The sequence below is a fragment of the Desmodus rotundus genome, chromosome 10, assembly GCF_022682495.2.
Source record: "Desmodus rotundus isolate HL8 chromosome 10, HLdesRot8A.1, whole genome shotgun sequence".
NCBI lineage: Eukaryota > Metazoa > Chordata > Mammalia > Chiroptera > Phyllostomidae > Desmodus > Desmodus rotundus.
In genome coordinates, this window is record NC_071396.1 from 10,668,293 (window position 1) to 10,694,414 (window position 26,122).

Here is a 26,122-nt window from a genome sequence, read left to right on the forward strand (position 1 = left end):
AAGGAATTAAACCCCCAAGATGGCGGCGGCGTCGGAGGAGCGGATGGCTGAAGAAGGAGGCGGCGGCCACGGCGACAGCGGCTCCTCTTCGGCCATCGGCTCTACGCAGCGACTGCCCCCACAGCCCCCGCCCCCGCCCCCGCAGCCGGGGTCCCAGGCGCCCCCAGCCCCGGCGCTGGCTCCGGACCAGCTGCCTCAAAACAACACGCTGGTGGCGCTGCCCATCGTAGCCATCGAGAATATCCTCAGCTTTATGTCCTACGACGAAATTAGCCAGCTCCGCCTGGTGAGGCCCCGCGGGACCCCCACCACCCTCTCCCCTGGGCCAAGGGATGGAGAGGGGAGCGCGTTTCCCGGGGAGGGAGCCCCCCACAAGCCCAGCATGCCAGAGCTCGGCCCTCCCTCTCCAAAGTCTTTCTGGCAATAGGTGCCTGTCAGCGGGGTTTGTCCCGACACTGCCCTCGCTTCAGGGCTGGAGGCGACTTTGTCCTGGGGTGCTCAGTGCCCCACCCCACCCCCGCCTGGAGCGGGGTTTCCACCTCTGCCCGGCCTGAGCGTGGACACACGAGTGGGTTCGACTGCCTTTTGTCCAACACCTTCCAGACCCCGGCCCGGGCTGGGGATAGCACTCCGAGGCGGCAGGACGATCCCACGATCCCAGCCAGGTTTGGTTTGTCTGCAAGAAGAACGTATTGTTCCCCCAACCACCCAAGTTTCCTTGTTGGAGAAGATAAAGTGGGGCTGGTGGGTTCTCCCCGAACCTCAAGCCAGTTCGGGGAGCTGGAACCCCGGCACCTGTAACTGGCCAGTGAAGGGGAGCCTGAGAAATTCCCAGCCGGCTTGGCCTCGCCCCTGACACTGCCCATCCAGAGTGAAGCAACTTGCCCCTTGACCGGGGTTTTTCCTCCTGCAGTTCAGTCTCTAACTGGTGCTTTGCGCCTACCCGCCTGCTTTAGGAGAGGTTTTATTCCTTAAAATCACAGTAGTTCGTTCAGCCAGTGATTTATAAAAATAATGCATTTGCCACTGTGGTTTTATTTCACTCCAGAGGTTTGACGGAAGGTTTGATGAATGTCTTGGTTATTTTGCTTACTTTCGGTGAATTTATCTTGAACTGGTAAGAAGATCAAGGAGGTGGACATTTTGAAGTGACTGCAAACCGATTCTTTGTAGATGCTAAATCCGTGGTCGGATTGTTTTTAAGAGGACAAAGGCATATTTCTGAATGTGCTGTGTATAGCATTTTCTTACTGATCAATATGTCATAGTTTAGGTTTGAAATTCATTACAATTGCATTTTTGAAAGGAAATCATGCTTATTTTTTAAAGAAATCTTATTAATACTACTTCAGACTGATGACCATTTTTTTTTTCTAGTCAACACAGCAATTCAACCATTCCAGTCTGCGGAATGGAAAATTCTCCAGTTGAAAAGTGATATTTCAAAATTGTCCCTGAATTTTCAAAACATGTCATCCTTAGAATTTCATGTGGAATCTTAAATATTTCTGCATTACGTATAAAGGATGGCGTGTGATCAAGATGTGTGCTGTACATTCATGGTATCTGGAAATTGAGCATAACATTTGATAGAATGGAGCCTTTCAGCCAGACAATGGCTTTGTAAAGCTTGGAATGGTCACAGTTCTGTTTTAGAAGTGTTGAGGAAAACTGTGGGGTTTTTGTTCTTTTGTTAGTTGTTCTACTTTTTTAAAAATTAAAAATATTTTTAAAGGAGGGGGGAACCAGCCCATCCCAGGGGACAGAGTTAAAACACATCCCACAATTTATTAAGTGACAGTTCTTTCAAGTGAAATATTCTGTTGCATTCTTAAATTTTAAGCAATTACCTATTCTAGCCATGTAAGGATACAAATCTGTAGTTTCAAACAAAGATCTTTCATAAGGAGCCCTTACGAACCCCGCCTCCCCCAAAGATTCTGCAGCCAGTTTTACATCTCAGGAATGTTTTTTTAATCAGCTTTAGCAAAAGGGAACTTATTCCTGGGTGATGGATATTCTTAGATTAAATGGATAATCTTTTGTAGGGGTTGGAAGGTGTCTTTGGTTTTAGATTCTTCGGTTGGCGTCATAGGGTACAATTCAGGTTAACATCAGAAAAGAAAGATGTTCTCGCCACTAGATGTCAGCATTAATTTAATTATGTCTTTATATGAAATCGGCAGTCTGGAGGCAGTGCTTTACATGCCTTTTCTACTTAAGTGGCCATTTATACCTGAAGACTTGTTGGCCAGAAAAATCAAGGCACTTCAGTACGTGTGCTGCTGTGACGTGTATAAATGACATAATTCCTTTTATTGTATTTTTTAGGGGAATTAAGGTTGGATATGCTTGGAAGAAAGTGATGTTAGTTAAGAACAGAATTAGTTTCGTAAGCTAAATGTCAACTCCTCGGGCTGATGAGCTGGTTTATGTATGGTTCAGATACTAGTTTTTCTTCTTTCCCAGTTTGCTTGCCTTTTTGGGACCTCAGTCATAATTACGTTAGCACCTAAATTAGGTAACAGGTACACAATCCATGTACTTATTACTCCATATTTTCTTTCTTTTCTTTTCTTTTTTTACTCCATATTTTCTTTAAAAGATTTGCTCTATGTTGAAACTGCTACAGTAACATTTTCCAGTTATTTGTGCACTTACGTTGATGATAGGCTTTGCTTCTTATCGCCATGAATAATTGAAATTTGACTCTCTGGTCCAGTTATTTCCAAGGGATTGCCCAAATGCTCTATTAAATCTGTTTTTTGTTTTTTGTTTTTCTGCCATCGGCTTGTTCCAAAAATGTACCCAGAGCTTGGAAATCCTGGTTACACAGAAATCGTTCTTTAAATATTTAATTCCTCTAATGCATTTAAAATTATTTGGTTGAACACAACTTTTGTGAGGACAAAAGCTGTACTTTGAGTTGTTTTCCAGTAAATAAGACAGATTTGTGCTGGTGCTGCATCGACTGTCACCCAGGCCCTCTGGGCAGGTAGGAGAGTTTTTGAAACAAGAAGCAAAGGTTAAGACGTGAGGCCCTACCTCTAGTTCAGGAGCAGATTAAAGCTGATCTTGAAAGTGCGGAATGAATGTGGAGGCGCGGTGTTCCCATGCCCTGGAAGAGGCATATGGCAGGCTTTCGGAGATTCTTTAGGGAGATACTGTCAAATGTTTTTCTTCGTGCTTCAAGAGGAGCTCCTATAAATTCAGTGGAATCCTATTCGTGGTTCAGGACATATATTTGACTAAAGGTTAAATTCATAAGTCTTGCTTATTGTCTGGAATAAAATTTTCCATCTGGTAACAAAACACAACTACTACCTGCTTTTGTCCCACGCTATTTCTCTGGCGCTCTAGCTAGTTACATCCGCTCCACCTTCACCACATCTTTTCGCCCAGTGCTAGAAAGTTTCGGTTACAGAGGGGTTCACTTGTAGGAAACTGGAAAGAAAAATGAGAAATCGTTACTTTTTTTAAACTGAGCAGGCCGTCTTCCTCATAGCACTTGCTCTGTGCCAGTAGTTCTCAACCTTTTTGTCTTGAGATACCTTTATACCCTTAAAAGTTACTGAGGACCCTAAGAGCTTACCTTAGAAAGGTCTAGAAAGCACAGTATATTAACTCTCAGAGCAATGTCATTAGATAGCGTGTTGCCTCTGGAAAACTCCACCGTATGTTGTGAGAACTGAGAGTGGAAGCGGCAAGTGGCGTGTTAGTGCCATGAGAATGGCTGGCTTCAACAACCCGGGAGAGGGTCCTGGGGACGCCAGGGGCCCTGAGGCCACGCTTGAGAACCACTGCTCTCTAATCGCTGTCTTGTAGAAAACACACCGGCCCTGTTGCTGCTTTTCAGGGGTTTTTCTTCATCTCAGCAGGTTATTGATTTTGTTAACAGGTACTTATGTAAGAAACTAGTATTTGGGGGGCAGTTCACTCTTCCTGCAGATTCTAGTCTCAAAGGGAAGGGGTCAGTCCCTAACCCTGCCCACGGCAGCGACAGTGCCGCTCTTCACGCACACGGACAAAGCTCCAGCACAGCAGAGGCCAGCACGGGGCGTGCAGGAAGGTTAGGTTGTCGGGGTGGTCAGCAGAGGCTTCCTCCAAGGTGGACGAAGAGTCCTCCCAGAGAAAACTAAAATGACGAATAAGCTCATGAAGTCACTGCAGAAGGCTGTTTAGAGAGATTAAAATGAGACTCATTTGGGTGTGGGAAGTTTTAGATGTCATAGACTAGTGATCAGACGACCTCTCCCCGCCCTCCCAACACACACTTTCTACCTTTTTTATTTCACAGACTTGCCAAATTTAAGAAACTGTTTTTTGAGAACCTCCAGGGTTGACAGCTTTTGGTGGGAGAAGCGAGTAGGGGTGTTAAAAAGAAAAACAAATTCTATCTTATCATTATTTCCTGTATATCCGGGTAAACTGAGAGGTGTGGGTTCTTACAGTGTTGAAGAAGGTACTGTCTTAAAAGGGTGGCTGTGCATATAAATCCAATTTCATGATTTTTGAGACTAGGAGCAAAAAATAACCTTTGACAGAGGTTTCTCCCAGTCACCGACTTCTAGCACCTTGCACTTAAAAAGAGAGTGATTGAAACAAACATCAAGCTGTTAAGTCCCCCACACATCGTAGGTCTGTCCACACACACGCGTTTTCTCCTGCCTGCAGCCTCTCCTTTGCTTCCCTCTCCTAGAAAACGTCTGTACCTTCCAGTGTGGAGACCCCAGGTGGGTCTCAGGTGGTACTCAGGTGGTACTCCTAAGTTCCCATCCCATCATTCTTGCGCATACAGACTGGGATGATCCCTGGCAGGGCCCATTTCCCTCTCCACATAAGCTCCACGGATCCTTTCGTCACGGACCCCGACGGCGTTAGACGGTCTATGACACAGTGTCAGTGAATCATTCCTAAAGCATTTCCCTGCTCTGAGCAAACAACAGAAAATACACCCTGTAAATAAGGGTTTCCTTATAAACTGTGATCATGTTGAAAAAGCAGTTGCTTAATAGTTACCTCCAGCAGAGGCTATCAGAAATGTTTTTAAATGTCAAGTGTTTATTTACCCAGAATGTCTTTAACATTTCACAGGACCATTTTAAGAAACTGAGTGACTAAAATAAAGAACTCTTAATAAGAATAAAAATTGATAAGGTGATCTGAAGCTAGTATATAATTAATAAGAATAGCTATTTACAAGAGTACATCAAGGCTGCTTCATTATAATCAGCACTCAGTTCCTATATTAATAAAAATAATGGTACAGAGAGCCAAGAACTGAGAATAATCAGAACAGCCTCTCTGTTCGACCTGTAGGATGCTTTCTGGAAATCCTGGTAACAGACTTTTCTTCCTAATTGTTTTGCTCAGGCTAATACTAAAATAAATTCGTTTTCCTTCCAAGTGAGTATCTGGGGGGATGCCAGGGAATTTAAAATTTGTTTGACTTCTACTTGCAGATAGTAAGCTCTCTCTCTATAGTACTGTATCTGAGACAGTCCATACCAGGCAGAGGCATTGTTTTTTAAAAGGTTAAGTATTCTTATGAAAGAGGTAGCAAGTTGCATTTACATTTTTTAAAAGATTTTATTTATTTTTAGAGATGGGGAGGGAGGGAGAAAGAGAGAAACATCAATGTGTGGCTGCCTCTCCTGCTTCCACCTGCTGGGGACCTGGCCTGCAACCCAGGCCTGCAAGTGCCCTAGACTGGGAATTGAACTGGCGACCCTTTGATTCGCAGGCCAGGACACAACCACTGAGCCCCACCAGCCAGGGCTGCATTTACATTTTTAATAGGTGATGAAAACTAAGACAGATTCACCAAAAGATCATTTACGGCAAGAGAAGAACCAAAGTAGCTGTGGTTCATGTAGTGTACTTTTTTTTAAAAGATTTTATTTGTTTGTTTGTTTGTCTGTTTGTTTATAGAGAGAAGGGAAGGGAGACAGAAAGTGAGGGACAGAAACATCCCACCTGCCCCCATCCCGGGACCTGGTCCACAGCCCAGGTATGTGCCCTGACGTGGAGTGGAACTGGCGATCTTTTGGTTTGCAGGCCGGCACTCAGTCCACTGAGCCACACCAGCCAGGACTCAGTGTTCAATTTTAAATGATTTTACCCTGTTGTTAAGATAATAAAGCACCCATCATTAATTTTTTCCACCTTAGCTTTATCTCCTTCATTTGTATGCTCATTCTCTCCCTTTGAATGTGCATGTGTATATCACACACATTTAATTATTTTACTAAACCATTTTGCTGCTAAATACTTCTCTTATATAATCACAACATCATCACTTCCAAAGGATTTAACGTGACAGTTTATATTCAGATGTCTCAATTGTCCCCCAAGTGCCCATTATAGCTTTGGGGGGCTAGTAAGAGTTTTGACTCTAATAAAACACCAGTCTCTTTAATCCATAACATTACCCCACTTTTTTCATTCTTTTATGGAATTGATTTTTTTTTTTTAAGAATCCAGGCCAGATGGCTTGTAAAGAGTTCTGCAGTGCAGATTTGTCTGGCTTCTTCCTCATGATTCTCTTCTGGTTTTTGAACTTTGAAAGAATTATAGGAAGACTTTGGTCTAGCCACATCTTGCTCACCCGGTAGTTGGTGAAACCCCACTAATGTCTTTAAAATCCCATATTGCCTCAAGGAACCCTTTTGGTAGATGCCGCCGGTTTCTGTAGCGGCACATTATTAGTTGAGACTCATCAGTTGAGGATAATTATCTCACTCCATATCCTTGCAGATCACTAAATTGAAAAAGACACTAATTAGAAGACCTGGATTCTTTTCATTTATTTATTTATGTACTTATTTTTCTTTTATATTGAATCTATTGGGGTGACACTGGTTAACAATTACACAGGTTGCAGGTGCCCAATTCCACCCACACTGTCTGTACACTGTTGTGTGTTCAGCACCCCAAGTCAAATCTCCATCACCCTTGTTCTCCCCTTACCCCCCTCCTTTTCCCACGACGCCCACCCCCAACAGCCCCCACACTGTTGTCCTATGAAGACCTGGCTTCTTAATTTCACTTTGCCAATGAACAGCTGGATGACACTGTACAAATGACTTCTTCAGGTCTCCATTTTCTCACCAAAAAAAGATACATTCTGGTGTCTAAGTTCCTTTCAGTTCAGTAATAATTAATAAGCAGCCTAATCTTTGATGCTAGCTTCTGGGTTAACTGGAGGACGACAGCGAGTGTCTAGCTCACGTGAGAGCTGTAGAGCCCTCAGTGAGGGAATCTGCTTCTGTGAAGTCTCTATAGCACCTTAAACAAAACCAAAGGAGCCCAGTACACTATACAGGGTGGGGCAGAAGTAGGCTTTCAGTTGTTTGAAAGGGAAATGATAACAATAATTAAATAACAATACAAGAATAACTGTGCCCTGACTGGTGTGGCTTGGCTGGGTGTTGTCCAGCAAAGTGAAAGGTCTCCAGTTTGATTCCCAGTTAGGGCGCATGCCTGGATTGTGGGGGTTCAGTCCCTGGTTGGGGTGCATGTGAGATCAATGTTTCCCTCTCTTTCTCCCTCCCATCCCCTCTCCCTAAAAATGAATAAATAAAATCTTTAAAAAATAAACTGTTTTGTGTACTCACAACAGTAAACCTACTTTTGCCCCACTCTGCATTTCAAGGCAGCCAAGACATCGGAAAAAGAGGGGCCGCCAGTTGTCATGTAAGACGGCGCGCCTAGTGAGGCTGTTCAGACATCAAGTGTTAAAGTGGGACGAAGTGCATCTCAGAGTCAGAGATGAGCGCTACGGGGGAAATGGTGGTGTGTGTGCCTTGCATTGTCCAAAGGGGCCAGGGTGGCACAAGAAATCGAAAAAGATTTCTAAATACAAGGGAAGCAAATTTTTTGTCACTGAACACTTAAGTTAGAAAATGGTGAAAAGGATAAACATGGCATTTTAAATACTGAAGCACCGGTAATTAACAAAGAAAAACCACAGCTAATCTCATACTAGAACAGCAAGTAACAGGCCCAAGCTATTTGTTTTCACTGTAGACCAATTTATGCCATTAGTTCCTTTTGTATTTATAGTGTATTTGCACTGATAGTTTTTGACATAGTAGTTATGTCTGTATATTAGACTCCAGTTTTGTTTTGCTATCTTGGGTAAATTGCCAAATTACTAGAATTTTGTTTTGTTTTAATAACCAGGGAAATAAAAACTTTCCCTTTAGTCTTGGGAAATTATTAAAATACTTACAAATCTGGAGCTAGGTTTTAAGTGAGATGCTTTTGTATTGCAAGGCAGAAGACGTCAGCAGCTACCATTAAACTGCTTGGGGAAGGTTGGTCTCTCTGTTTTCCAGGCACTCTGCTGCTTTCTGAACCCTAAACAAAGGGTCCGTGGGCTGTTGTGCCTTGATTTTTGTGCTGTGGGCCGGCCACTGCTACGGAACAGCCACGAAAGGCAGCGTGGTACCACCTTAAATACTGCTCTTTTCTTACAGCATTGACTGAATGCTTGAGTTTTTTTGACTTTGGCTTTTTGATGCTATTTGTCTTCGTGCCTCCTTATTTTCTGGTCTTTTACTAGCTTTTAACTATAAATGTCAGTTGAGGCTCCATTTATAAGCCTTTATTTTCGTACATTTCTTTATTTGGGGGTTCACCCACAGTGATTTCAGCTATCTCAACGTGAAATTTCCAGAACCACATCTTTAGTCCTGATATTACAGTTGCTTACAGAAAATGATCAATCAATTTGTACCAATATGAGACTTGCAAAAATGGGTGATTTTTGACAGTTCTTTCTCCATTACTCTCTGATTTCCCTGCTCAAACCACGGGAGATTTTATTCGTCTCAGCTTTGCCTGCGTATCTGTCTTCAGAAGCAGTCAGCTCGCTGGTGGTTTATTCTTCCCAGGCTCTGTGCCCTGCGTGTGCCACCACCTCTGACTCTGCACCCCTGCCATCCCTCCCTTCGGAGCCCAGTTCTGATCTGGTGTCGTGTGTTCTTCCGTGGTGGACTTGACCTGCTTGTTTACGCACACTCTCACCACCCAGTCAGTACTGTGCACGTGCACCGTCAGGACTGGGCATTCAGCTGAGTTTCTAGGTTATTGAAAGACGATCGAAATCTTAGTAGTCAGCTGGATTAAGTGCAGCAAACTGCTAGTATAGTAACATAACTTAGTACCTCAGAAATTATTATTACCGGTCTTAATTTTTCTTTGTAAATTTATTGCTGCTTAAAAATTACTTGGGTTATTTCATCTCAGAAATTATCAGAGATGTTGCAGAGTCCATGAAGACACAAAGGGTTTTTCTACGAGACTGTTAGAAGGTGCCTTGCGTCAGATGGTTTTTACAGCCTCCAGGTTTTACTCCCCAGAAGTACTCCTTGCAAGTCTTTGGGTTGTCCTTTTCTTTGATATTTTTCGCTGACTTTGTACTGTGAAAGATGAGAGTTTAGCCTGCTCTGTTGCCCCTCCTCACACATACACACACTCTTTTCCTGTCTCCGATAACCCAGTTTCTTCTTTCCTCACGTAATGTCAGTGCTGGCATTTGTGGCAGTGTGATCATTTGGGGTTGGGGCACTGGTTCTCAGAGTGGGCAGGGGCCCCAGAGGGAGGGACTCCCCCGGCCCTTGTGGGAGTCTGTAAGGTGTAAGATATTTGCACTACGGTGTTGAGAGGTCGTTTGCAATGTTCACTTGTTCTTTCGCGAGTGTGCAGTGGAGCTCTGGTGCTCTGTGGCACGCGGTGCTGTCCACACTCTGGGCGCCAATGCGGTGTGCGTGCATGCCGTTCAGAATGTGCTCGGGTAAGACGGCCTCAGAGGGTTGAGTGCAGAAGCAATAGGAGGACTCCACTTCTAGTAAACCACACGTCAAGAGATTTGCAAAAATGTGACTCGCTGATATTTTATTTTGGAAAAGCATTATTTTTTCTTAGAAAGTTATGTAAATGTGTATTGTTTTTGTTATTTTTTCCATACACACTGAGCAAATGTTGATAACTAATTTTGTTTAGTTACAAATGGATTTTACCATATTTTAAAATATCATTTATTAGAATTACTCTTAGTATCAGTATTTAAAATGTACTGTTTTAATTTGTTTTGATATTATTGAAAAGAACTGTTTTCCTTAATACCTGATTCAGGAAGTATCTAGTATTTAATATTAGAGTATTAAGGCTGTCATTGGTGTCAGCCACTTTGAATTTTTTGTCCCTGTATTCCCAGGAGAAAGCAAACTTGTATCAAGAGTTTCATCAACATTTCATTTCAACAAGTATTTGTCAAACATTTGCACTTGGTTGTTTTGAGAGATGGGGAAAAAGCGTAAGACAACCCCTGCCTAATTGACTTGATATAGATTTAATTCAGTCTCCTGCACTTTCAATGTCCACACATAGTATACAGGGAGAATCAGTGTTCAGGCTGATTATCTGAGTCACTGCAAAATTCTTAGGGATCAAAGAACAAACACACAGATACTATGTCCTTGGTCTTGTTAAGATAACTGGGATAGATAAAGATAGTTAAGATAAAGATGCTGGGATATCTCAGAAACATAACAAGTAAGTATATGGAGCCAAATTTTTTAATTAGCACTAAGTTAAACAAAATTTATTTAACATAATTTTTTATGTAATACTTTAGAGTTTACCAAATGATTCAGCATGAATTGCTTTATTTAATCCAAATGATATCCTGAGTTAGTTACTATCCACGCTTTACAGAGGGCGCCTCAGGCTTTCAAATGGTAGCCGACTTGCTCAAGAACGCACAAAGGTTGGGCTCAAATTTAGGTGTTCTGACATCTGGTCCTGTGCTCTTACTGTATGTAAACACCATATTCCTTAAGGTTCAAAGTAGTTGGGATTCTGCCACACATGTTAAGATACTTTGGAGGATATCACAGTATCTAGAATAGAGAAACTGTCTATAGTTAACCCAAATCACTGGTGGGAATGAAGAATTCTCATTCCAATTATAGATCACATCAACTTTGTGAGAGGGTGGACTTGAGTTTGAATTTATATTTTTGGCTAACAGAATTTTTCTTATTTCAAACCATTAAAAACCTTTGAATACATTGTTTTCCTGATCTTCAGGACGACAGATTCTGACCACAGTAGTGGGGATGCATTCAGAACTATCAACAAATACCTAAAGGAGTGAGTTTTCCTTGCCTATACATGTTAATTTTTAGGGCAGTACTGTAAGAAGTACACAGTATGAGGGGCTCACCCATTGTACTGATTCAGGGGTTCAGACAGCAAACTGGGGAACGACGTGAGCACAGAGAACTTCCAGTGTTCAGTTACGAGTCTGAGTTAGCTGTCTGTGGTTAATTTCATTATGACTTTCTAATTCTTCTTTCTCCTCCTCTCCCCCCACAGGTCTGTAAAAGAATGGACTTGGTCTGCCAGAGAATGTTGAATCAGGGATTTCTGAAAGTGGAGCGGTACCATAACCTGTGTCAGAAGCAAGTCAAAGCGCAGCTCCCAAGGTGGGTTGGGGCTGGCCGTGGCAGTCGGTTACCACTGGTGGCTTTGTCTGTTTCTTGATTTTTTAAAAAATCTCAGAGTTTACCTGTTAAATGGTTCCCAATTTCTTGTGATACAGGGTACCCAGATCACAATAAGTGACTTTTACTACAGTTTGCTCCCTCTCACCACTTCTGTTCAACATTTTACTGGAGATTTTAGCCAGGGCAGTTAGGCAAGAAAATGAAATAGAAGGCATCCAGATTGAAAGGAAGAAGGAAACTGCTCTCTCTTCACAGGTGACATGATCTTATACATATTAACACTAATTAATTAGTAGAGCTAATAAACAAGTTGGGCATGGATTGTATAATTGGATATAGTATCAATAAACAATCCAAAAATGAAGTTAAGACAATTCCATTTACAATAGTATCAAAAAGAACAAAATACTTAGTAGTAAATATAACAGAAGTGCAGGAGTTATATACCAAAAACTACAAAACATTATAAAAGAACTTAAAGAATTAAATGGGAGATGCCCCATGCTCATGTTTTGCAGAGTTCTTACTGCAGTACTCCCTGAATTGATCGAGACATTCAGTGCAGTCCCCATCAAAATCCTAGCTGTCTTTTTTGAAGGTATTGATAAACTGATCCTTCTATTTCTGTGGAAATACAAAAGACTCAGAATAATCAAAAGCAGTCTGTAAAAAGAACACAGTTGATGGAGGACTACCACTTTGCAATTTCAAAAATTACTGCAAAGCTACACTAATCAAAACAGTGTGGTACTGACATAAGGACAGACATACAGATCAGTGGAAGAGAACTGGGAGTCCTGAAAATAAACCCCTACATTTTTAGTCAATTGGTTTTTAACAAGAGTGCCAACACAGTTCAGTGGGGAAAGAAAATGTTTTCAACAAATGATGCTGGGACGTCTGGGTATCTACACAAAAACAGTGAAGTTGGACCCCTTTCTCACACCACATACAAAAGTTAACTCAAAATAAATTGCAGACCTAAGTGTAAATGTCAGCGTTATACTATAAAACCCTTAGACGAAAACAGAGTACTAACCTTCATGAACTTGGACTAGGAACTGGCTTCTTAGATATGACACCAAAAGCACAAGCAACTAAGACAAAGTAGGCAAACTGGATTTTATCAAAATTTAAAACTTCTTTGCCTCTAAGGACAACATCAAGAAAATGGTAATACAGCCCTCAGAACGGGAGAGAAATACTTGCAGCTTATATATATATAAAGGACTTGTATCTGGACTGTATGAGGAACTGTTAGAACTCAACAATAAAAAGCCAAGTCAATTTAAAAATGGGCAAAGGAGTTTAATGGACATGTCTCCAGAGAAGATACACTAAAGAGCAGGGGGCACCTGAATGATGCTCAGCATCTTTAGTCATCAGGGCATTGCGGACAAACACTGAGGTACCGCCTTGCACTGAGTGGGATGGCTAACAAAAAAAGACAAAAAATGCTGGGAAGCATGTGGACAAATTGGAACCTTCATAAATTACTGATGGGTTATAAAATGGTGCGGCCATTTTATAAAAAACTTAGAAAAGTTTGTTCCTCAAAAAGTTGAACATAGTGTTACCACTTGACCCAGCAGGTGTGCTCCTAGGTATATAACCCAGAGAAATTAAAATACATCCACCCAACTCCTTGCACGTGCATGTTCATGGCAGCATTATTCACACTAGCCGAAAGGCAGACGCAACCCAAAAGTCCAGCCGCTGATGGACGGATAGCCAGGATGACGGCACTACATGTAATAGAATGGGGGTCGGCGACAAAAAGGGGTGAAGTCCCAACACCCGCTGCAGCAGGAACAACCCTGCAGAGCTGTGCTGGATGAGAGGAGATGGACGCCCAACCCACCTAACTGCCCAACGCCGGTTACCTGAAATGTGCAGAGTGGGCAAGTCCGTGGAAAGGGGAAGTAGATTAGCGGCTGCCCAGTGCCAGGCAGTGGGAGTGACCGGCTGTGTTTATGGGCCGCCTTTTTGCAGTAGTGAAAATGCCCTGAAATTTGATAGTGGGGATGGAGCTCTGAATATACCCAAACCACTAAATTGTACACTTTAAACATGGACTTTATTCTATATGAATTATTTCTTAGTAAACTGTAAAAAAGTTTAAATGAGCTCATTTTATGGGCAAAAATATATAATCTCTTGTCTGTATGTTGTGTAATTCTTTCATTTTTCTAATTTCTCTGATTCTAACAGCTAGGCTTGATATAGCCAAAAAAACCTAATATTTTTTCTAAATGCTTTGTCAGTGAGTCCTAGTCCTTAGCAAAGATCTCTGGACACAGTGATGCATTTGTCATTGCAGCTGCATTGTGACCCAGTTGTAGATTTCTGCATTAACATGTAAATGTTAGGCTGTGTCATTAAAACGTTTGATTGCTTAACATTGTAGTCCACAGTACATCTTTAAAGTTTGCTTTTTTAATTATAGGAGAGAGTCAGAAAGGAGAAACCATTCATTAGCTCGTCACGCAGACATCCTTGCTGCTGTTGAAACCAGGCTTTCACTTTTAAATATGACTTTCATGAAGTATGTGGATTCCAATCTCTGTTGCTTCATCCCAGGAAAGGTAATAGAAAATTGCCTACCTTATACCAGCTGGATTGTACTGTGTAAACTTTATTATGAAGTTACAAAGTGATTTTTAAATGTCAGAATTGTTCCCACTTCTCTGGAATGAGTTTCTATGGATGGATTTGTTTAGCTTCCATACAGTAACTAATAGAAATAGGAATCATTTATGTGTCCCCTTATATTTAAAATTTAAATGATGAAACATACAGTAGGAGCCCTGCTGTTCTTTAGAGAAGCGTGTTAAGAGCCTATATTCAAGAAAAAAACTCTGCACTTTTTCTCTTTGTTGAGATGCCAGAGGTACAGCAGCGCTGAACAAGATAGGTATTGTCCCTGCCCTGGAGATTTGGTGGAGGAGGAGGGACAGGCTGGGTTTGGTTTTGAGAATGTTTCTTGAGATAGCTTTATAAAACTTCCAGGTTGGACAAGAGTAATTACTGTATAGCAGTATACTCAGAGCCAAGTAATAGTGCTGTTTCACCCAGAAATGAGTGTTTGCAGCATACTCGCTGTGACTCAGTCAAAGACCCCAGTGGTTAGCACGCTGCTTGCACCTCCAGTGGTGTCTTCCTTCTGCAGTTGGGTGTAATTCAGATGAAATATGTCCTCATCCTTTTATATGGAAGGGTGAAAATGGAATTAGAGGTCATTTTGCTACTTAGTTGATACTGGCAAACTAGCACCGTGGTTAGAACTAATTAACACCTCGTAAAATCTAAATATTCTTTTTTTGTTATTTCCATAGATAATTAACATTGGCAATATTTTGTGTGTACTTTCTACAGTGTTTATTTGGTGGAGGGGAATTCTGTTTCTTTTCATTTTATTTGAAATAGTCTTTGGTGTATCTCACTTTCCTCTTTCTAGCTGTAAATGCTTTCATAGGGTACTGTAAAAGGGTGACCAGTTAGAAACTTTGGATTCTGATTCTTAATGCCAGATTTTATCCAGATCTGACTTACAGGCCTTGTCTCTTAAGTATCCTGGGAGGTTCACTGAACTAGTATAGTTTCATTTTTAGTGCATATATCAGTGTTAATAATATGAATATTTAAGAAATGTCTTACAGGTTTCTCAACCACAGGGACAATTCAGTCAGCTGTTACTAACGAGTTGAGTTGTTTGGGCCAAGTCCACATGGCCTGCAAAGCCTGAGATATTTAGGGTCTGGCCTTTATAGAAGTTGCCTATTTTCTATCAGCCTCACATGATTGGAATGATTATCTTTACTGTCTAAAGGAATGAGGTCAAATCTAGTTGAAGTTTTCGGTCCCTCCTCCTCCCTCCTCCCCTCCCACTGTCCTGACAGCCATCTCGACTAGCTGGGGAGTTCTGATAACCTTTTATGGGCTCCATTCTTAAACACAAACAGAGAGTAGTGAATCATCGGACTAATACGAAACCCAGACTAAAACAAACTGGGGAAAAACACCTTTGAGAAACCATATAAGGATATAAAACTCTAAAAAGAAACTGTGACCAATATGTTAAGAGAAATAAGAAAAAATATAGTTAGACACATGCCACAGAAAGACATACCGAGAAAATGTTTAATGCACTTCAATTTTTTGAATATGGAAGGAAATTTTAAAAATTAAACAAGTAGAAAGGAAAGTTTAGGAAATCTCAAGGTGAACAGAGAGATAAAGATGAGCCCTGGCTAGTGTGGCTCAGTGGATTGAGTGCCAGCCTGTGAACCAAAGGGTTGCAGGTTCGATTCCCAGTCAGGGCACATGCCTGGCTTGCGGGCCAGGTCCCTGGGATGGGGCACGCAAGAGGCAACCACACACTGATGTTTCCCTCTTTCTCCTTCCCTGCTCCTCTCTCTAAAAATAAATAAATAAAATCTTAAAAAATTTAAAAAAGGACAAAGATGAGAAAAAGTTGAGAATATATAGGGTGGGGCAAAAGTAGATTTATAGTTGTGAGTATGCAAAACAGATTATTTTTGTATTATTTGTTAATTATGACATTTTCTATATGAACTGTAAACCTACTTTTGCCACATGCTAGATGAGGTTCAATATTCCAGTAGGAGGTTTGTCTGCTAAACAGTAGATTAAACAAGATGGAAATTCTCACCCACAACAGTCCAAAGACTTAGGTGGTATTCACAGTATATCACTGATTACTGTGTCAGTTTACACATAAGCAGGATAGAGTGAATGTGATGGTCACCCTATTTGGTTTCTACCATGTTTTTAAAACTTAAAAATATTTTTCATAACTAGTATTTGATCATCTTCAACCCCGGTAGGATTCCGCATGTGGCATGTACGTGTAGAACTAGCTTCTCATACCACTTATCCTGCAGGATTGCATGGTTTCTGTCCTCAGCCAACTGAGGAATGGAGAAGGTAGATAGTAAGATTGTTTCAGAATTGGGTACTGGCTAGATAAATACAGTAAGAGAATGCATAGGATTTGAGGTGGTTTGACATATTTTGGTGAGAGAACTGTTCCGTTGATTAACCCACAATTTGGGGAGTTAAAGGCCATTGGAATAGATGTCGGCCAGACTGGAGGTCTTCAGAGATGTGAATTATTATCCTCAGGTCTGCGCTGAGGCCATGGGAAGTATTAGGGATAACCGCCCAGGGATTAAAGCTGCAGGGAAAATGCCCACAGAAGGTTCAGCTACTTTTCCTGTAAGAGAATGACGATCCAGGATTGTCCGCATTGTGTTTCTTCCCATGTGCGCTGCACCTCATGTGTTCCGATTGCGGGAGATGAAGAAGGATCTCTTGCTGCACTTCGGTGACAGCAAGAGAGTGGGATTAGAGGGGACCTCACTTTAATCCTCGCAAGTCTCAGAGAAAGAAAACCTCAAGGGACAGAATGCTGGGTGGCAGTGCAGGAAAGGGAGGGTGGTCTGGCTGAGCCTCCGGGGCTCTGGGAGACAGATTCGGGCTGGAGCGAAGTGGGTTTGGAGGGTTGGCAGGCTGAGGGTGTGGTGATGCCCATGCCCCTGTTTGCACAGGAGGTAATTTCTCAGTTTAGTCCTCTAGCTTCTTTAGCAGTGTTATATCCCGCCTTGTGTCACTTGTTTACACACGTCTCCCCAGTCACACTGATTTTCTCCAGGGCAGGAGCTGTATGTCATTCGCCCTGATTATTTAGCCCAGCACAGGGCTTGGGGCTTACTGAATGTGGGTGTGAAACCTGTGAAGCCTTACAGCAGGGCCGAGCCATGTGTTACAGATGGGGGTGTTGTCAGTGGCCAGCACATCAGTTAAGTCACCCCTTAGGTCTTTACAGGAACTGCAAAACAAGCAGTCACTTCCCTCCCTGTTTAGCTATTTTCTTAAAAAACAAAGAATCAAAAGTGCTAATGAGAGCTCATTATTTTAGGTTATTGATGAAATTTATCGTGTGTTGAGATATGTCAATTCCACCAGAGCCCCTCAGCGAGCTCACGAAGTACTGCAGGAGTTGAGGGACATTTCCTCCATGGCAATGGAGTACTTTGATGAAAAGATCGTTCCGATTCTGAAGAGGAAATTACCAGGATCAGACGTGTCTGGAAGACTCATGGGCTCCCCTCCAGGTACCTCTCGTTTTTACTACGTTCAGTTTATAACCTTCATACATAGACTTGATAACTGGCTTTTTTTCTCCTTCAATCGTGTATCTTGAACTGCTGTGTGTCTGTAAATGTGTATCTGCAACATAATTTTTAATGTCAAATTGAATGTAGACTGCAACTTGTATAACTGACCCATTACTGATCAGCATGTTTGTCTCTAGTTTTTCAGTGTGTAAACTATGCTCTGAAAAACAGTCCTGTGGCTAAATTTTTGTACATATCCATAACTACTGACTTAAATTCATTAAAGTAGAATTGCGGGAAAAGCTATACAGAGGTATGTTTTTTGATGTTGCTGACTAGTTAATATTCGTTATCCTAAAACAATTAAACATGTCAGATAAAATTGTTCATGGGAATATCCAGTTAATTACTTCAGCCCCCAGAGTGCCTGGTGCCACTTTAAAAGACAGCATGCATTAGGCTGTTGTGAACACTGTCACTTCTTCTGTGGTAGCTGTTTTGCAAAAGTATGTTGGAGCCTAGAGATTTGTGCCTTTATCTACTGAAGGACTACATCGCTCAATATCCTCAAACTTTGCAAATATTTTAAGTTGAGAAAAAAAAACTTTCGTAAGACATTTTGTTCAGGTTAGTTAGCACCCTGGAGGATTCAGTGGGGTAACTGAGTGCCTCTCTGTAATTTAATAATAAAGTCTATGGCATCTCAGCATTAATATGTCTGTTATTTATTGAGCACCTGTTATACACACAGCACTGTAGTGTGTCCTGTGGAGACTAAAAAGAAGTGTAATACATGGTATCTGCTTTCAAGGATCTTACCATTTCAAAAGGTAAGACAGGTCCAGACCGAAAACAAAGTTATCTTAGACAAGAGAAATATTTTAAAGGCGTGTCCATTTAAATGCCAAATGACTAGCAAAGACAGAATCTTAAGGAAGATCAGATCAGTCGGATAAACACAGAAGAAAGAATGCATCAGCAAGGAAAACATTCTGGTTATTCACATGTACAAGGAGGAAATTAGCATGATGGGTTTAGGGTATGAACCCATCCATCTGGTCCTTTTCAAAAACCTTCAAGAGATAAGGTTTAAAAAAAAGTAGGTTATTAGTATAAAACAGTGATTTTTATGTTCATGTTACATTGTATTATTCCTAAAACAGAACAGTTCCAGAGCCTTCCTACACGATGTCAGAAATTCTTCATGATCATCATTAATGATATAACCCACTTTTTGATGGCATCTCTACCATTTAGCTAAAGTTTAAGCCTTTGCATGTAACTAAGTACAGAGAGAACTGAAGAATATGATAGGTCTGTACTTACTTATTTTTAGAGAGAGGCGAAGGGAGGGAGAAAGAGAGGGAGAGAAACATCAATGTATGAGAGAAACATTGATCTGTTGCCTCTTGCACACCCCTAACCAGGGTCCTAGTCTGCAACCCAAGATTGTGCCCTGACTAGGAATCAAACCTGCAACCTTTCAGTTTGCAAGACGACGCGCAACCCACTGAGCCATCAGAGCTCGAACTCCAGTGTTTGTTTGCTTGTGTGAAAAAGATAGAAAATCACTGTATTCTAATTTTACTACTTGTGTTTTCTTACTAGGTCCAAAAGTGTTTTATAATATTCTAAATCCAAGTTTATGCCGTTAAATGTCCTCCATTTGCTGGCAATCCACACATTGCCACGTGAACCTGAGAATCAGAATTCAAACCCATTTATAGTTAAAACCATGTGTCTGAATAATCCAGTAGACCAAGTAGATTGCAGAGAAGAAATGATCAGAAATGTTACATGGACATTCCATTTCAAAATAAGTTTACTAATAAAGTGTTACTGGTAGCGAGATATTTTAAGTGACTGACCACTTTAAACTATTTTCCGCAGTTCCGGGACCTTCTGCAGCCCTAACAACAATGCAGCTCTTCTCCAAGCAAAACCCTTCCAGACAAGAGGTTACCAAACTCCAGCAGCAGGTGAAGACAAATGGTGCTGGTGTGACTGTTCTCAGGCGTGAAATTTCTGAGCTCCGCACCAAAGTGCAAGAACAGCAGAAGCAGCTTCAAGACCAGGACCAGAAACTGCTAGAGCAGACCCAGATCATAGGTGAACAGAATGCACGGTTGGCAGAGCTGGAACGCAAACTGCGAGAAGTAATGGAAAGCGCAGTAGGAAGCCCCTCAGGGTCTGGGCAGAACGTAGAGTCTCCTCGGAAACGGAAAAAGGCAGTGGAAGCCATAGACTCTCTTAGGAAATCTAAACGTCTCCGGAATAGAAAGTAACTTGGAAAGTGCTTCTAGCTCCAGAGGAAGACCTGGCTTAGTGGCTTCAGCAGTGATGCATATCAGGATGCTGTGAGCGACATGGTGTCCCTTAGGCTTCTAGGCTTTCAGAACACACCTTAAACTTGAACCCTCATGGTTGGGACATTCTTTCCCCGCTTCTCCTGGTTGAACTGATGCACAGAATCTTCTTACTTTGCAATAGATTTGTACTAACCAAACCTATTCTATCATGTTTTGAGGAGTTAACTTTTTTCTGTGCATTACATGTTTAAAGTTTATTTGTTTCTGCATATATGCACATTACTTAAGGATCTTAAACCAGTCCTGACAGACTAGAAGTTTAATACAGAAAATGTCCTGTTCACTTGAAAGAAAAGATCTACTTTTTAAATGGACAGTATCTTGTTTTAAAAAAAAAAGTTGATTTTTGTTATAAGTGACCTTTGTCTGGAATGTCTGAAAAGTAGTAAATGCTTTTTGGTATTGAAGTAATGGGTAACTAAACGGACTTCCATAGTATTGACTGTAGAAGGAGCCTCTACAGTATTGACTATATATTTTTATAAACTACTGCAAGGGATTTCTCCAGTTATGTCATGTTTTCAGTTCTCCTCTGGGGCCATGTCCAACATTTGCATGAATGGATGCATGCATTGCCTAGGCAACTCGCTTAAAAAGCTCTTGCACTGGTACTGATCTTGAACCTCTATACTCCTCCCCTTTCTAGAGCAGCGTCTTAGTGTCTTTAAGCACTTAACATCTTCCACCACAACAGCTGGCTTCTGGGGGGCAGGGGTGAGTCCATTTGTCCTCCAGTTTTACAACACGAGAGTCTCTCTTCTCTGTAGGGTTCAGGAACACTGGCCAAGGCAGAATGCCCAATCCCAAGGCTCTGTCAACATCAGACCTCCGGTAACTAGAACTTTCCCTTACTCACCACTGAGTGTGCTCACTGATGGAGTGTGATGGCCAGTGGTGTCAGTAGGGGACCCAACCTGTGGGATGCAGTTTTGCCATTGAAAGAAAACTTCACTGAAGAACACTGTACCACGAAAAAGCATTTTGAGCATTTCATTTCTGGGGGATGACCGGAGGGAAGCTTTCTAATATTGAGTTCAAGCTTTCCTTCTCCTACAACTTTAAACAAAAGCTTTAATTTTGTTTGCACTCCTGTGTTGAGCTTGTAACTGGAAAAGCATGTCTTGCACTGTTCAACCTTCGAAGAGGTCACTTTAACAACCTCCAAATTGTGTACAGTGGTTATTTTCCCCAGTTGTATATTTTTGAGACGTTCAGCGATTACTGTTCTAGTTTTATTTTAATGTACTAAATTATGTCGTTATTATTTGACTGTTCTTTTAAACAGCTGTTGCCTTGGGCTTCAGTTATTTAAAATAAATTTAGGTGTAATGTAGAAAACTGTCCCTTTCCAAGTGGGAGTTTAATACCTGTACAAAACCTAAGGTTTTGGTAAATACCTTAGTTGAATAAAAGCACAAGGTTATCATCTTTTCTTATTCGTCCAACACGACATGGTTCTGCATCCTTCAGATTAACCTCACCAAATGAAGCCTCCTACCCATTCTTATGCTGTCCTTCCAGAATATTGCCCTTAGATTTTGATCAATTCTATGTCTAACTTTGAAACTCCATTTACAATGTAGTATGTTTTCAATGAAAAACCATAAAATAACATCCAAGTGTTTCATGGTGTGTCGGGAAGGTAATTTTAAAATAAACACTTTCCAAAAAAGATTTGTCAGCCAAGGTCATCCATAACAGTCCCTGTCTGGAACTCATTTTCTCAGCAGGTCTCACGTTTTGTAATCACAGGATCTAGCCATACTGTCGTAACTTCAGAGCAGGCCTACTGGAATGCTCATGGCCTTGAAGAGTCTGCTTTCCTGGTAATAGGAAGACCTTTTAGGTAACAAAGTACATGTTTACAGGTTTACAAAGTATGATCTTTATGCATTAAAGGGATATAACCTCAGATGATTTCTTTGGTAGTAGTTAAAGAATTAAACTTGCCTGGGTTTCTTCATAAACTTTATCTAGATACCCTAAATGTATCTATAGTCTTCCACTAGTTAACATGAGTATTTGGCTTTCATAATAAACTTGGACACTCTTAGAAGGTAGATCTTGCTTTCCAAATCCAAATTTCTGCAGTATACACTTGTAGTTACCTCTCCATAGGTTAATGAGTTGCGATTGTTAATGCATGAGAGTTCCATAACAGTAGGAGAATAAAGCACTACAGTTCTGTTAAGTCTTAAATCTTATTTCGACTATCTAGATAAAACATGTTAGGATATTGCCTTGACCAATTTGATAGCTTTTATACTTGCTTTTGGATGGCATAGTGGTATTTAAGGTTCAACAAATCACAATTATTTTGATCAGCTAAAACTGACATGTTACAGGAAAACTGTAAACTGGCCTCCTGAGAAAAACCATCCTGCCCTGGATCATACGTCAGTAATATAAATGCTATAATGTTATTTAATACTGTGTTGTCCTAGAAGAACATTTCAAAAAGTCTTCCTGTCCTCTTCCTTGGCTGTTTTTCAGAGGAGACTTCTCTATGTTAATGGGGTCATTCCCACGTGAAAGCTGATGATGGTACAACACTACAGACAGACACAATGTGGAAGGCATGTGTGAGGAGCTGCCCCCCACAGGGTCCTCTGCTTACCTCCTACGTGGACTTGGCTTGGTTTTCACATATTCTGAAATAAGGATTATTTCAGAACATGAGTTCTAGAACCTGTTGTTTTTCAAGCTCCTCTTTTGCTGTACAGAGCCGGGAATTGATGGGCAAACACAAATTATTCAGAGTAATCATGTTTTAAAAACGATTGGGGGTGCCATCGGGTCGAAAGCCACTGGTTTTGGAAGCAACTTTTTTTTCTGTAAAATGTGGTGTTTGGAGTACTGAACTTTACAGGGGCTTGCCTTAATCTCTTACTTAGTGGGTTCAAGATGTATGCGCTATCATTCTACTTGTTAAAATGTTAAAATAGTCTATGTAGCCCCAAAGGTGGTTAAAAGAGTATAAGTAATGCCTAAATAAGTAAGCTAGAAGGTGTCACTACAGCTGGATTTTGAAAATGGACATGAACATAGGCTATGTATAATAAAAACGGCACCTTAAGATTGCACTATTTTATGCATTATTTTATATGCCATTTCATAGCCTGCACTTTAATCTCCAAAGAAACGATGTATGATTTCCCAGCTCCTTATTATTAATAAACTTCCCTAAGACAGGGCACTTAACTCTATTTTACTATACTGAATTAGTTTCTTGGAGGTGGATTCCTTTTTTGAGTTCTCTATTTCCTCAGCCATAATGTTTTCTAGGAACTAGGAACTCCCTATCTTGTCGATTTCCAACAGTATATAATTTTAAGTTATGTAAAATCTCATACTTGGTGACCAGCACATTCTTACGCCCTGCTTTAGCAATGAGTACCCATTTATTAACACTTACCAAACCACCTGCAAGCATCAAATGCTGCAAGTAAGATTTGAAGCCAGGAATGAAAGGCATTCTGAAAGGCAGCGTCCTGTAGAATGTGGTCTCTTGGGAATGGCTGTTTCTAATGTAAAATCCACTTTGATACACTGTCCAGTTCTTTGACTGAATTCGGATCCATCTGAATTAAGGAGTCCACAAAAGGTTAATAAGGTTAATAAACCTACTTAAAAATAACAAAGTTGTATAGTCTGCCACTCTGAAGTGAATTAATCTTTAAAGATGCTAAACTACAAAAAGAAACGAGCAAGTAGTTGGCTGCTGCCTACCATGATTTTATTTTTAATAGCAATATATATATAATCATGATAAGTATGATAGGCTCAAATCATGTTGGCCTTTGGCAGCCTCCTAAGAATTCCTGTTGAATTTCTAAAGCCAAAAGGTAAATCCAAATTTTTGTTGTGTCTGAAGAGAATCATGGGATTTAGAAGCCTACTGGTAATCTATTAGGTCCATTGCCAAAGTATACTGGTCCGTATTCAAAACTATACCAAAAGATTAGAAGTGTTTCAAATTCCTTTATGTGGTACCATGTCTGTTTGCTAATGCTCATGAGCAACAATAAATGACCAGTTTACCTTCTGGAATTTTCATTGTTATAACCTAATTCAATTATTGGAAAGTGAAAACCACCTTCCGGTCACACAGCAGGGTACGGAAATAAACGTGTTGTTACCAGCGCTGCCTGTTCTCTTTGTATTTCATGCACAAAAGGTTACGGAGCTCTACTTCGAACAGATGCCATGTGAACAGCTACCACCTCTGGAATCAGGAGAGTCTGTTTCACATGTTACTGGAGTCCTCACAGCTGCCCATGAAGTAGGTTTTTCTCTGTGCAGGGAAGTTAAACTCAGGTTAAGCACCACGTCTACAATGCTGTACAAGTAAATGCCAAAGTGGGATTTGAACCCAGACCTACCTGCCTCCAAAGCTTCTGTACTCCCTACCACACTACACTAGACTCTAAGATAGCTGGGAGCTATGAAACTAGATCACGTTAATTCTCAACTTAGCATTAAACATAGACGAACACTCCATACATCCATTGCAAGTAGTCAATGCCTGAATCCCTCACGTTAAGACTAACATGGAACTGAAAATCAGGAAGAGGCTGGCCTTGGAGGACGCCGTGGATGCACCCCAGGGACGCAGGTAGAAAGCATTGTGATGGCTTCGAGAACCTGTAATCTCAAGTAGGAGACAATCCCAGCAGTAGGTATGGTCTGAGGCCACAGCATGTCCACAGTCGCTTTACTATATGATGCCAACCAGTGCAAAATTTGTGCTGCAGGGCACAGGTGACAGAAGTGACGCCCGTTATCCCAGCACCATCTCTTCATTCTGGTCACTCAGACATCACAGAAAGAGGAGAGTAAAGGCTGCTGCCAGCTCTCCCAGTCTTCAGAAAGTGGATCAGGGTGGCACTCTCTAGTTCTATGTCCTTTGGATGGCTTAGTTGCCACATAACACATTCACGGTGCCAGGAAAGCCAGGATCTTTACCAATATTATTATTATTTTTTAAAAAAACCAAATGTCTCCTTTATTTATAAACTTCCCCTGGTAATTCCTGAAACAGTTCTTACAGAACCTATTTAAAGGTTGTTTTGTCCAGAAAAGTCTGTCTCAACTTGCTTGTATACATCCCTCTGGTTTTGGTGAGTCATTTCCTCAAAGCAAAATTGTAGGGAATTGTGAAGGAAAAAAAAAACGAGTGATGGATGTTTGGGCAAAAAGTGCAAATTATGATTGGAAAGGAAAGACGAACCAAGGATGAACACCCTGAAATTCAGTAAGTTCTGTTCATAGGACTACAATCAACTAAATAGCTTTCAACTTGCCCAACTTTTGTGTTTTTTATAAATTCTCTTTCCCCCTTTTTCTTTAGATTGCACAAAAGCCAGGTTCTACTAAGAATGTGACGCAGCAGCGTAAACAGTCAGTCTGGGAAGGAAGGGAAGGCTCAAGTATTTGTTCTTCCTTTGGAGGGTTAGAGTGAGCTTACAAGAAAGGGCTTCAGCTCTGCAGATAGCCAATTTCTAGGAGCCCAGGCGCTGCCAGAGAAGCCGCCCTCCAGTCCCAAGGCAGCAGTGAAAGGCAGCTTGTGTCGTAAATGGAAGATGACAATAAAGGGATGCATGTCAAAGGGTTCATACAGAACCCAAAGCACAGTGAGCAGAGAGTAAACAATCAATAGTGGTGATATACAGAAATATACACATGACACCAAACAAACAGCGGTACAGACTATTATGTATATGAGTGTATACACTCTCACACACACACACACACACACACAAACACACACTTAAATCAGGGACTAAGAAAATACATTCGGTCAATGCCTCCTACGAGGTCTATCTGGAAAAAGTCCAGCCATCCTGCATGACAGCGATGTAACCCGGCAACCAAGGAGAGTGGACTGGAATGCATGTGCATGAACAATGACCACTTCACTGCACTCGTCCGTGGGGACGGCAGACACTGAGTGTGCGTACTGTGTGGCTGTCACATTCAGAATGACTGAGTGAATAAAGCAACAAATCTGCATCAAATCTTGGTTTAAGCCTGAACATTCCTCTACGGAAACTAGCTGGGTGATTCAGAAGGCCGCAGCTAGGGGCCACTGGTGATG

General features: G+C 41.3%; 1 protein-coding gene and 1 long non-coding RNA gene across 2 annotated transcripts in view; one reads left to right on the forward strand and one right to left on the reverse strand.

Annotated features, from left to right (window-relative positions):
• Window positions 1-24,168, forward strand: FBXO28 (F-box protein 28). The gene is made up of 5 exons (XM_053912708.1): window positions 1-286; window positions 11,386-11,495; window positions 13,963-14,101; window positions 17,458-17,653; window positions 19,547-24,168. Exons 1-5 carry the CDS (start codon window positions 20-22, stop codon window positions 19,939-19,941), a joined length of 1,107 nt encoding a protein of 368 aa, XP_053768683.1. The 5' UTR covers window positions 1-19; the 3' UTR covers window positions 19,942-24,168.
• LOC123478241 (uncharacterized) overlaps window positions 2,986-26,122 on the reverse strand; it is a 27,516-nt gene continuing 4,379 nt past the window's right edge. Inside the window, exon 3 of the long non-coding RNA XR_008425304.2 lies at window positions 2,986-3,444. This is a non-coding gene — a long non-coding RNA (uncharacterized lncRNA). The remainder of the gene's footprint in view (window positions 3,445-26,122) is intronic.

Bases quoted from the DNA above. Each gene is read 5' to 3' on its own strand.
- FBXO28 (XM_053912708.1), top strand. From the start codon at position 20: ATGGCGGCGGCGTCGGAGGAGCGGATGGCTGAAGAAGGAGGCGGCGGC. The intron at 287-11,385 runs GTGAGGCCCCGC...CTCCCCCCACAG, and splicing joins AAATTAGCCAGCTCCGCCTG to GTCTGTAAAAGAATGGACTT. The intron at 14,102-17,457 runs GTAATAGAAAAT...TCATTATTTTAG, and splicing joins GTTGCTTCATCCCAGGAAAG to GTTATTGATGAAATTTATCG.